The sequence below is a fragment of the Meles meles genome, chromosome 5 (assembly GCF_922984935.1).
Source record: "Meles meles chromosome 5, mMelMel3.1 paternal haplotype, whole genome shotgun sequence".
Lineage (NCBI taxonomy): Eukaryota > Metazoa > Chordata > Mammalia > Carnivora > Mustelidae > Meles > Meles meles.
This window is the reverse complement of record NC_060070.1, coordinates 119,117,527-119,129,999: the sequence shown is the minus strand read 5'-3', so window position 1 is coordinate 119,129,999 and position 12,473 is coordinate 119,117,527. Positions and strand designations below refer to the sequence as shown.

Here is a 12,473-nt window from a genome sequence, read left to right as displayed (position 1 = left end):
CCGTGAGGCCGAGCCAGGGACGGTGCCCCGTGGCGGCGGCAGCTCCGCGCTCCTCTCCGCGCCGCCCCGGCCGCCGCCACCGCGCCGGGGACGGGCGGGGGGATTTTCTTCCCGTTCCCCCCTCTTTCGCGCTCTCGCTCCTGTTCAGCGGGAGAGCCCGCGGAGCCAGGGAGGGAGCGAGGGAAGGGGTGGAGGTGGCGGGGGGGAGGCCGGAGGGGCGGATCCTGCCTGGGGGCTGATCCCTCCCTCCCCTCGGCCGGGCTCCGTGGCGGCAGCGGCGGCGGCAGCGGCTTCATTCCCCCTCCTCCCCCGGGAGCGGCGGCGGCAGCCGGGCCGGGGCCCCAGTGCGGGCCGGGAGGGGGCACGGCGGTGGCCGCGGAGGCCAGCGCGGGAGGAGGTCGCGCTCCGCTCCCCGGGCCGCGCCGACCTGCTCGACGGCCGGCCCGCCCGCGCCCAGGGGCCCCGAACGGTGGGGCCGGGCCGGCGGCTGAGGTAATGGGGGTGGCAGCGGGGCCGGACAGAGCGAGGGCGGGGGCAGCGGGGCCTACGGGGACCAGGAATTGCGCGGGTGGGGGGGCGGGGAGAGGGAAGCAGGGGGCTTCCCGAGCGGGGCGGGGGCGGCGCGAAAGCGCTCTCCTGGAGCGAGGGCGGCGGCGGGGAAGAAGAAGGCGGGTGAGGGGGGAGCTGAAAAGCAAGGACCCCCTCCCGCAGCCGCCATCTTGTTTCCCTCCCCCCTGGTCCTGGCTGGCGAGCCGCCGAGCCCCGCCCCCGCCATGTTCTCCGATTGGTCAGACCAGAGGAGGGTTCCACCCCCTGAGCGTCCCTTGCCCCCCTGGTTCCTCCTGACGGGCAGGTGCAACGACCAATGGGCGCTCGCCTCTCTGCCCCGCTGGTTCGCTGGCGCTAGCTTTCTCTGTGTGAGGGTCGGACTCCGCGTCAGTCTGTCTCTGGCGCTCTCGCCCCCTCCCCTCAGGGGTGGAGATGTTATTTCCCTCCTTTCTCCTCGGAAGGGTCAAGATTCTTCTGGAAGAGGTGCCCTTTTTAAAGGAGCAAGAGCCTTGGATGGGGCTCTCCCCTGTCTCATGAGTCTCTCGTGGGGGTACAGGGGATACAGCCTAATTGCAGAAACTCCTCGTTCTTCGGGGACCTGGGTGGGTTGGACGTGTGGGGGCTTAGGCGTGCTGAGGAGACCCGGGGGTGTTGGGGGTATTTGGAGGTGTTTGTGGGAATGGCTGTGTGGGTTGAGAAACTCCCGCCAAAAAACTGGACTGTAAGCTCCTTGTGGGTGAAACTCATTTCCTCAGCAGGAGCCCTTCCCTCTCCAGAATTTGCCCGTCCACTGCTTACAGGCTGGGGTAGGACCCAAGAGGTTTTCCACGGACTTGCTGCCTGGGTGAGGGCTAACCCAGGCTGCAAGGAGGTAGCAGGTAGGAAGAATATACAGCGCTTTAACAAAGGAGGCTCCATACCCTCTGTCTAAACTATTTCCGGTTAGTGTGAGGTAGAATTTCATACCTTTGCAAGGATCTCCCTTCCCATGAGGGCGTGGGGACAATGAAGCAGGTCTTTTGGCTGGGGCTACCCCCAGGGAGTTGACATTTGTCAGGCATATAGTGGCCAAGGGCTTCTGGAACCTGGACAGAATTGCTATGATGATTCTGTTGCCTTTTGTCCCGGATGGGGTGTGTGCCTGCCTGGCACTGTTCCTCATCCAAGTTTTTTGTTTGTTTCAGTCACACTTTGGGATTGGAAAGCCTTTTAAATAAGCATGTTAATAAACCTTATTAGCGTATGGCAACCCCTAAGAGGTAGATTTTATTTTCATTTTATTGGTGGAGTCTGGAGGCACAGAGAGATTAAGTGACTTTCTCCACGTCACACAGGGCCAAGATTAGCACCTGGAGTGCTGCAGAGCCTCATTTTATTCTAGACCATGGCATCTCTGTGGTTTTCTTCCCAGTGAGATGAGTTCAACACATCATCTCAGTGTGAATTGTAGCTTTATTACTCAACTACCTTTGGGTTGAGTGACACCTTTCTGAGCTTGTTTCTTCATCTGTAAAATGGAAATGATAAAAGCTATTCTGCCTCCCAAACTAGTGGAGAGAAATCTTAAAAGTAAAAGGGATTGGGCCTCTTGGCTGACTCAGTTGGTGGAGCATGCAACTCTTGATCTCGGAGTTGAGTTTGAGCCCCACAATGGGGGTAGAGATTACTTAGAAATTGTATCTTTTTAAAAAAGTAAAAGGGATTTATAGTTTACAAAAATGTGTTAAATTATCATCATCTGTGCTTCATAGATAAAAATGGTAGATCCTGCAACCAAGGTGACAATCTCTTTTTCTCTTTGAAATCCTCTCACTCTTTGTACCTTTCCAAGTCTCTGCCCACACCTTGGGGCACCATATCCCCTAATGTCTTTCCTGGTAGTGATGGCCTCCAGTAACTGCTACCACAGCTCCTTATGGGCTTGTCATAGTTCCCTTTACCCAGAGAGTGATGTGGGAATCTTTAGGGCTTTGTCCTTGCTGCACAAGGGTAGATTAAATGTAAGTATTTGGGGAGAGAGGAATTTTTGAGGTAACAGAGTGCTTTGAGAGTTTACCTCAGGTGTATTCCCAGTCACGTTGGCCGTAAGTCCAGTGAGGGTCCCAGATAGGCCACTTAAAACTCAGTGCCACCTGGGGCCACTCCCAGAGCTTCCAGTGTTTCTGCTTAGAGATGTACTAGCCAGTGCATCCTCAATGCTGCGATTTCCAGAGAAAACCCTGCATACTGTAGTTTGAAGTCTTTAGATTCCACATAGTAGACATTTCAGGTGCCTTTGTCTCTTCACTCCTGGGTGTGGTCAGGAGATAGGGTTTTTTGATCATTGTAAGATGGGTTGGGAGAGGGCCCTAGACCTATGAGCTTTTGATCCTATGATGGGGCTACTGGTCATGTACAGAGCTTGCAAGTGCATATTATTCTTGTTTTCTTTTTTTCTGAGCCCTCGGCTTCTCCTTTCTCTTCCATAGTTAGCTATCCCACAGCCTTATGTATATCGTTGGAACTTTAGACATCTCTCCATGTTGTACTGTAATGATCTCTTTACTTTTCTGTCCCTTCAATTTGATGGAACACCTGGAGGGCAGGGATCAGGCATGTTGCATTTCTTTCATGCAGCTAATACTTATTGAGTGCTTACTTAAGAGCCAAGCACCATTCCAGGTCCTGGGGATACAGCAGTGAACAAGATAGACAAAAATATTTCCCCTCACGGAGCTTACATTTTTAATGGAAGGAAATGAACATTCATGATAAATAGGCAAATAACATAGCATAATAAAAATTGTGAGTGTTATAGTGAAAATAAAGCAGATGAAAGAGGTTTGCAGTTTTAGGGGAGAGTGGTGGGAGAGGCTTTCATTGAGAAGCAGTGTTTGTTAAAAAAAACCACAAAAAACAAAAACCAAACTTGAAGGAGCAAGCTGTGTGGATGTCTGAGGGACAGGATGTTCAGACAGAGGGAAGAGACAGTCTTCTTTCTTGGTGGCCACTCAGGTGGAAGGGTAAATGAGTGCATGCCTGAACCTTCAGCCCAGTCTCCTGGTTTCTCCTTAGGCCTGTTCCCTTGGTTCCCAGGTGCCATGAGGAAGCCTCGCCGGAAGTCGCGGCAGAATGCCGAGGGCCGGCGCTCCCCATCCCCTTACAGTCTGAAGTGCTCGCCTACTCGGGAAACCTTGACATATGCCCAGGCCCAGCGGATTGTCGAGGTGGACATTGATGGACGCCTGCATCGAATCAGCATCTATGACCCACTCAAGATCATCACAGAAGATGAACTGACCGCCCAGGATATCACCGAATGCAACAGCAACAAGGAAAACAGTGAGCAGCCTCAGTTCCCTGGCAAGTCCAAAAAACCCTCCTCCAAGGGCAAGAAAAAGGAGTCCTGTTCCAAGCATGCGTCCGGCACTTCTTTCCACCTCCCACAGCCCAGCTTTCGCATGCTGGACTCAGGCAGCCAGCCAGAAGCCCCCCCGCTGCCTGCTGCCTATTACCGCTACATCGAGAAGCCACCTGAAGACCTGGATGCAGAGGTAGAGTATGACATGGATGAGGAGGACCTTGCCTGGCTGGACATGGTGAATGAGAAGCGGCGTGTAGATGGGCACAGTTTGGTGTCAGCAGACACCTTTGAGCTGCTGGTAGACCGGCTTGAGAAGGAGTCCTACTTGGAGAGTCGCAGCAGTGGGGCCCAGCAGTCGCTTATTGACGAAGACGCCTTTTGCTGTGTGTGTCTGGATGATGAATGCCACAACAGCAACGTCATTCTCTTCTGTGACATCTGCAACTTGGCTGTACACCAGGAGTGCTATGGTGTCCCCTACATCCCCGAGGGCCAGTGGCTCTGCCGTTGCTGCCTGCAGTCTCCCTCCCGGCCTGTGGATTGCGTCCTCTGCCCCAATAAGGGTGGCGCCTTCAAACAGACCAGCGATGGGCACTGGGCACACGTGGTGTGTGCCATCTGGATCCCTGAAGTCTGCTTCGCTAACACCGTGTTCCTGGAGCCCATTGAGGGCATCGACAACATCCCGCCCGCCCGCTGGAAACTCACTTGCTATATCTGCAAGCAGAAGGGGCTGGGGGCAGCCATCCAGTGCCATAAGGTAAACTGCTACACAGCCTTCCATGTGACATGTGCACAGCGGGCTGGGCTCTTCATGAAGATCGAGCCCATGCGTGAGACCAGCCTCAACGGCACCATCTTCACAGTACGCAAGACTGCCTACTGTGAGGCCCATTCGCCGCCAGGAGCTGCCACTGGTAGGAGGAAGGGGGACTCCCCTGGGAGCCTCAGTGAGACTGGGGATGAGGAAGGGCTGAGGGAAGGCTGTGGAGAGGAAGAAGAGAAGGAAGAGGTGGAAGAGGAGGGGGAAGATGAAGGCCAAGGTGGGGTGGGTGGCCCCCTCAAGGGGGTGCCCAAGAAGAACAAGATGACTTTGAAGCAGAAGATCAAGAAGGAGCCGGAGGAAGTGGGCCGAGATACGCCCTCCGCTGTCCCCATGGTCGCTGTCCCACAGATACCCTCTTATAGGTAAGCCTGCCCAGGAGGGCTCCCCATGAACCGATGGTTTCTTCTTGGGCTGGTGTTGGTCCTGAGCCAGGACCTCATTCCCCAAGCATGGTTGGTGAACGTTTGTTCTCTTCTGTGCTGTCAAATTTAGACTTCTCCTTTGGACCCTGATCTGGTTTGTGGTTTTGATTATGCCCTAAGAGCAATATGTTTCATTTGCTTCAAGGTGAGACAGTTAGTTGCTTAGAAACCCAGGTGAAGGGTGTCTAAAACAGTATTTTTCAACAGGTGCACAAGTGGCATTTGGGACAGGACAATTCTTCATTATTAGGACAGTCCCATACTTTCTCAGTGTTTAGCATCTCTGATCTTTGTAAGTGCCATTTGCGTCCCCTCCCTCATTGCATGGGCTTTGTGACAAACTCAGACACTCCCCACATATGTTACCAAAAACCCCTATGGGGATAGAACTGAGAACCACTGTTTCAGGGGGTCAGTATGGGTGTCTCTTGTCCGAAAGCTCTGTTCTGGGAATGATGGGGGCTTTGTGTGAGGGGGTGGTGGTGTGGAGAAGACATGGCTGTTTCTCTTCTTGAGAAGCTTTTAGATTTAGGGGAAAGAGGCTCACTCGGTTTCAGCTGTATAGCTAAACCACCTTGCTCCCTACTGAGTCTATAGAGGGACCATTGTACCTATTTTTAACTATCAATGAAGTAGTTGTTGGAGGGCAGAAAAGCAAAAGACCAGAAAGATTTTCCAGTGGATGCTCATCTGAAGGGTGATATTCTTTACAAAGTAAACAGTATTAGAACAGGAAAGAATCTTGGAGATTATTGATCTAATGTAGTCCTTGCACCTTCTCCCACACCCCCAGATGAAGAAACTGCTGCCACAGGAGGTAAAGTTGTTCACTCCTTTGTTCATTCAATGAGGTGTTTATTGAGTACTTACTATATGCCAAGTCCTGTTCAAAGGGCTGGAACCAGGTGGGAAGCATAGAACCTAACCACAGGCTGGGACTCATGATGCCTCCAGGCTCTGTTGCCTGTTTCTATTATTGAAAAGCATAGGGAGGCAAGTGTGCTGGAGGATAGCAGGGAATGAGTTGTTGTAAGAGGAGCACACACCCAGACTTGTCAGTCTGCGAAGGAGGCACAGGCATGGAGAAGAGTAGGAGGGGAGAGGCTCTTGTGGCAGTCCATGGCTGGAGTTAGAATTCAGTCAACTGGAACCATCTTCTAGTCACAGAGCTGTTGTAAGCTACCTTCTTCCCTGTTGTTGAGCCGGTCCGTGCTTAGTAACATCCTTAGGGTGGCTGTGCCCTGCGACTAGATTTTTTTTTTTTTTTTGGTTGTCGTGTGTGCTCTGATAGATATATCTTGCAGGGGCCAGCCTAGCATGCTGGCTAAGAAAAAACTAGACAGACCTGCTTTGAATGCTCCTGTTATTACCTGTGTGACCTTTGGCAGGTTACTTCTTTAAGCCTTATTTCTTTGTAAATGAATCTCATAGGGTTGTTGTGAGAAATAAATGAGATGGTATAAGTAAAGCACTTAGCACAGTGCCTGGTAAATAGTAAGCGCTCAATAAACGGTGGCTACTGCTGCTGCTGCTGTTTTATTATTCTTTTCCCTACCTGCACAGATGCTGTGGGAACCCTCCATGGCCAAGCGGTTGTAGAGGGAGGGGACTGCCTGCATCTGGGCAGGTGTGCTTGGCATGGGCATTGGTGGGGGATCTGTTCTCTGGGGAAAGGCCTAGGCCTTGATTTCGTAAGCTTGGCTTTGGGGCAGGAATGTCTGACTGTGGAAAGGCGCAGGGCCTGGGTGAGCAACGTCTAGCCCACCATGCCCATCTTTAGCTTCTACTTTCTTGTTTAGCCACACTTATCTTCCTCTCAGTGGAGTGAGATGAAGAGAAAAAGTGGAGGAAACACAACAGGGGAACAGAGAGGCCTTGTTTCCTCTGTGGAGAGCCAACTTTGGGACACAGGATGCTATAGCAGAGAGATCATCGATTCACGTCCCATCCAGCTCCTTCAGCTTCCTAGCTGCATTAGTGACTTTGACAGTTCATCCAGCCTCTGTTTCTAAGCTGCCTTTCCATCTTTTGTTACCGTGAGACTTACCAACCTTACAACAGGGCTAGTTAGGATAAAGATTACAGGCTCTCATTAACTCCTACCCCTTTCACTCCCACCCTCTCCCACCACCCACCCACCCCCGCCGCCCCATGTATTATTGGCTTAAATCCTGACCTTACGATCTCTGTTGGGTTAGTTTAGCCAGCTAAGTTTTCAGATTCTCCATCCTCTTATCCAGTACTTTTTTTTTTCCTTTTCATTCAAAATTAGACCTTTTTAAGCTGCTGAGATCTTTCATGAAAAACCAGAGGTCAGACAGCTCCAAGATGTTGCATCTGAGCTCAGAAAGCAGTAGCCTGGTGCACTTCTAGTAGTTTCCCTTCCAGCTTGCCTGTGGATTATTCCCTGGTCTGGGGGGACCCTCAGCCATAGGGCAGAGGAAGTAGTGACCACATTGACCACGGTTTACTTAAGTTCCTGCTCTCTTTTGCTGCCTTTATCAAGAGTTCAGGGCACAGGTCTGTTTCTCAAGATCCAGAACCGTAGGAAAGAGGATTCCTGGGAAAGTGTTCTTTTGGAGAATCAGGACTATAAGGTAGGAGATGGAAAATCAAGTGATACATCTATCTCATGCTGAATCTGAGCCGCTTAACTTTGCTGTCTTTTTTTAAGCCTTTCTCTGACGTGAGGCATTTGGCCACTTTATTCTTCCTTTATATATAAGGTTCAGAAATGAAACAGGGTTTAAAAGGAGGCTGTAATCAGGGTTGCCCACTGACCTTGTCTTTCACTTCCCTGTGCCTCTACTCAAGGTTGAACAAGATCTGTAGTGGTCTCTCCTTTCAGAGGAAAAACCAATTCATACAGCGGCTTCACAACTACTGGCTACTGAAGCGGCAGGCACGGAATGGCGTCCCTCTCATCCGGCGCCTGCACTCCCACCTGCAGTCCCAAAGAAACGCCGAGCAGGTAGGTGAAGTGATCGAAGGGGTAGAGGAGGTGGAGTGTGAAGGAGGAGGAGGGATGGTTGGGACACCCTCCCTGAGCCCTCTGCAGAGCCTTTGCCTGTAGGCGGTCACCCCTCCAGGTGGCATCTCCTAGGCATGACCTCTAGCATGTAGAGTTCTTGGGCCCAGACAGCATGTCCTTCTGGATGGGGGAGGCTTGACTTTGAAGCAAATTCTAGGGGAGAGTAGAAAGCAAGCCCAGCTTTCCATATATGTAGGGAAAACCTCATAGACGTGGCAGAAAGGAAGAAGTGGGTTGAAGGAGGGCCAGGCAGCCGTGTTGCATGAATTAGGACAAGGAGCACTTTCCTTAAGACACTATACTGACATCTGCCAAAAAATGTTTCGTAGAAAACATATGAATATGCCATCTAAATTGTAGCACAGAGCCTGGCCAGTTGTGGTAGCTTTTTAGCCACAGAACTCCTGCACGTTTAGCGTTTACTGAATTGGTTGGAGCCCTCCTGTTTTTTTTTTTTTTTTTTCTTGTTTTGTTTTGTTTTTTTCAACCGTCTTAGTTCTTTTTCTGTCTTCACTTGCTCCATTACTTCTGCCTTCTAATATTTCCACACCACCATCCCAGAGATGAAGCAATCTTTATGTGACTCTTATGCCCTCGGAGTTCTATCCGATTGCACTTTTGTCTTTTTTACCTAATGTCCTGAAGTGCAAGTCTGCATTCCTTGAAGTGGTCCGCCTGCTCCTCTGTAGGCTCCCCTAGAACATCAGGTACCTTCTTCCCGTCCAGCAAGCTGTACCTCACATTCTCACCATATTGGCCATTGCGCTGCATTTGACATCATAGATCACCTGGTCTTAGAGCTTCTCTGTGACCCCATTTCCCTCCTCCTCCATGTGGCTGGCTGCACCTTGTGTTGACCCGACTTTTTACTCCTCTGTAGTAACATTCCCAGGGGCTCTACTGGCTGCCCATTTGCTGGGAGAGCTCCTGCACTCTCATAGTTATAAGTAAGTGTGGCAATAGCTCCATGTTTCTTGTTTTGTCCTCATCCCTTTTTTCTGATCTCAGTCCCTCTGGGGCAGGGGCCCCACAGATGTCCATGTAGATACTGTTTCCTGGAATTCAGATATTGGAAGCTGAATTCATTATCTTCCTTCCTCTTGGTAAATGTATTCCCCCCCCCTTTTATTTTTTTAAGATTTATTAAGAGAGAGCAAGGGGAGGGGCAGAGGGAAAGAATCCTCAAGGATTCTCCCCACTGAGTGCAGAGCCTAACATGGGGCTTGATCCCAGGAGACCATAACCTGAGCCAAAATCAAGAGCCCGACGCTTAACCGACTGGGCCACCCAGGGGCCCCTCCCCATTATTGACATGGATCCTTCTCTCTCCTAACCTCTGACATTCCCCATCTTGGAGTCACTTTTGATTTTTCCTCCATGACAAGCCACAGTCAATCAGCTCTTATGCTATTTTGGGAGGAGTTTATCAGTATGTGGTCCTTTGTCCCCATGCTACAGCTTCTCTGCTCACCCATGCCCCTCACCCCCTTAATTTCAGCAATAGCTGTCTAGGGAGTCTTCCACCTCTAATTCTTTCCTGTGCGACGGATACTGTCTTACACACCATTTTCCAGTATATTCCTTTTCCAGAATATGTTCCCCTTTCCGGGCAGGCCACATCCAGGTGCCTTTGCTGGAGTTGAGGCTTCTTACCAGCTGAATTTCTGGATATTCCTTGGCTTTTGTGGTTCTCTGGCCAGGCTATTTTTTTCATCAAGCAAAGAATCACTAATTCTGCCTTCATACTTCTTCCCTGTGGTCTTTGTTTTGTTCACTTATGTCTGTCACCATGTGAAACCCTAGTAAGATTGCTTCTATGGTAAGCCTTCCCTGGCCCTCCCCAACACACTCAGATCCTCTCTATTTTATATCCTCTCAGCATTTTATATTCAGTGTATCTCTTGAGTTTTTATTATGTTTATACTGCTATGCCCTTGTGTGTCAAACCCTATGCCTCTTCTTCCGCCAACTCTACTGTAACCTCTTCTAGGGCAGGAATCATGATTTTTGGTGCTGGTGGTATTTTAAAGTATGTTCAAGTCAGTTAGTACAAGCTTGTAGTAAGAACTTCACTTTGTTTTCTAGCCAAGTGGCAGCTCTAGGGTGAAATTCTTTCACCCCAAGGTGTCTGTTAGTTTCCTTCTGAAACTCTTCCTAGCCCCAAGAGGCACAGCTGCCCCCTGGCATCCTTAGGAGGCGGGGAAGCAGTCCCAGCTCTCACTTCAGCCGTGGTTATTGTGGGGCAGTTAAGAAATGTTGCTGCAAGGCTGGGGGAACTCAGGAGGGAGTCATGGGGCAGAGAGGAGGCAGAAGGGTTCTTGGGAATGTGGGTCAACCAGGGTGCAGGGCCCTTACCTCTCGAGACCCTGTGAGGCTGGAACACAGAGAGGACTCTGGGCATGAAGCGGGTCTCCAGCTCCTCCTTTCTTTCCCTTCCTTCCTGCAGCGAGAGCAAGATGAGAAGACGAGTGCAGTAAAGGAAGAGCTAAAATACTGGCAGAAGCTCCGTCATGACTTGGAACGGGCACGGCTGCTGATTGAGCTGATTCGCAAAAGAGAGAAGCTCAAGCGGGAACAGGTGGGGAAGAGCTGCCAGCCTCAGGGCTTTTGTTCAAGATCTCTTTCTCCCACTATCAGTGTGACATCAGGAGAGCCAGGAACCTCTGCCTGGTGTCCACTTCCTCCCTTTCCTGCTTAGCACTGGATGCTTAGCACTGGACTGCAGCCTGCTAGTCTGTATTGGGTATGATGCTGCACATGGCTTCTAACCACGGGGATTCAGCATCTGGTGGCCTCACGCAGAGGCTTATTATTGTATGCCTGGGCCCATCTCTGGAGTTTCTGACTCAGAAAATCTCATCTTGAGTATTTTTTTTTAATTTATTTATTTTTAAAGATTTTATTCATTCACCTGACAGAGAGAGATCACAAGTAGGCAGAGAGGCAGGCAGAGTGAGAGGGAAGTAGGCTCCCTGCCGAGCAGAGAGCCCGATGCGGGACTCGATCCCAGGACCCTGAGATCATGACCTGAGCCGAAGGCAGCGGCTTAAACCACTGAGCCACCCAGGCGCCCCTCATCTTGAGTATTTTGAAAAGCTTCTCAGGCCACTCTGATGGGCATCACTGCTGGCCTGGGAGCTTCCGAGGGTTTTCACTTGGACCTTAAAACATTTATGGTTTTGATTAATTGAAATTTTCCAACCTTTAGCCAAGGAGGGTCTGAGCATCTAAGCATGGGGAACGTTGAGGCAGGTGGTGTAACGCAGGGATTAGGAATATGAGCTGTGCCACCAGATGATCTGAGTTTAAGTCCTGGTTCTGTCACTTGGTGCTCATGTGACATTGGTAAGTTGCTTAATGTTTTATACCTCAGTTTCCTTGACTGTAAAATGGGGGGAATAACAGAACCCATATCATAAGGTTGTGAAGAGGAGATATATTAGTATATATAAAGAGCTTAGAACAGTGCCTGGGATGTCATAGTGACTATTGAAGTGTCAGCTGGTGTCCTCCTCATCATTATTGATCGTCTTTGCCTCTCTGAAGTGTCCACTGGCATACTCTGCACATGGCAGAGAGTAAATACTATTAATTGAATGAATGACAAGCCAAAACTGTTCTATTCAGTCTAGGAATAGCAGCTGTTACTTGCATGCTTCAGAGGCCTGGGTTAAAGATGTTCCTTTCTTTCTTTGTCCAAACCCTCCTTCACTGTTCAGCCCCAGCACAAGCCCTTCTCTCAGAGGCTACAGGCTTTGAGAGACTGGGCAGCTCTTGCTGTACCTAGCATGTGTGGGTGGCTTGGAGGGCATCTCAGGACTTCTCCATGGATTCAAACTGCCTGTGCCATCTCAGGCCCAGTCCCACAGCTGAGCTTTGCTTCTTGCCTCCGGTTCAGGGAAATAAAAGGGAAAAGGAAGCAGGCAGGCCTGTTTTGATGTCACCAGGAAGAAGGAACATTTCATAGCCTAATCCATGGCTTCCCAACCATGTAATGTTAGGGCATATGTAGAAAATCTCATTTGTGCAACATACTACTGTAAATGCACAAGGCTGCTGCTCCCTGAGGAGGGAATCCTCCAGGCCCTCGTTATCCCAGGCCAACCCAGATGCCCCACGGGCCGGTGGGATTGATACCTCAGCATACTAAGTGAGAATTCTGGCCCAAGTCACGTTTTAAATCATCAGTGTGCTCTTTGGATGAAGTCAGACCTGGCTTCAAATCCTATCTTGTCGTGTTAGTGACTTCTCGTCCTCCTCTTTCCAAACCTCAGTTTCCATATTTGTAAAATGGGGATAATA

General features: G+C 50.4%; 1 protein-coding gene across 4 annotated transcripts in view; it reads left to right on the top strand.

Annotated features, from left to right (window-relative positions):
• Positions 1-354: 354 nt before the first annotated feature.
• BRPF3 (bromodomain and PHD finger containing 3) overlaps positions 355-12,473 on the top strand; it is a 34,777-nt gene continuing 22,658 nt past the window's right edge. For 3 of the 4 annotated variants that reach the window (XR_006818321.1, XM_046004997.1, XM_046004999.1), the window contains exons 1-4: positions 355-492; positions 3,604-5,080; positions 7,955-8,111; positions 10,618-10,749. Coding sequence is in view for 3 of the 4 variants with exons in the window: in XM_046004997.1 (XP_045860953.1) it covers positions 3,630-5,080; positions 7,955-8,111; positions 10,618-10,749 (1,740 nt within the window). In the remaining variant the exon portion in view is untranslated. The remainder of the gene's footprint in view (positions 493-3,603; positions 5,081-7,954; positions 8,112-10,617; positions 10,750-12,473) is intronic. The other variant, XM_046004998.1, reaches the window with a different exon arrangement.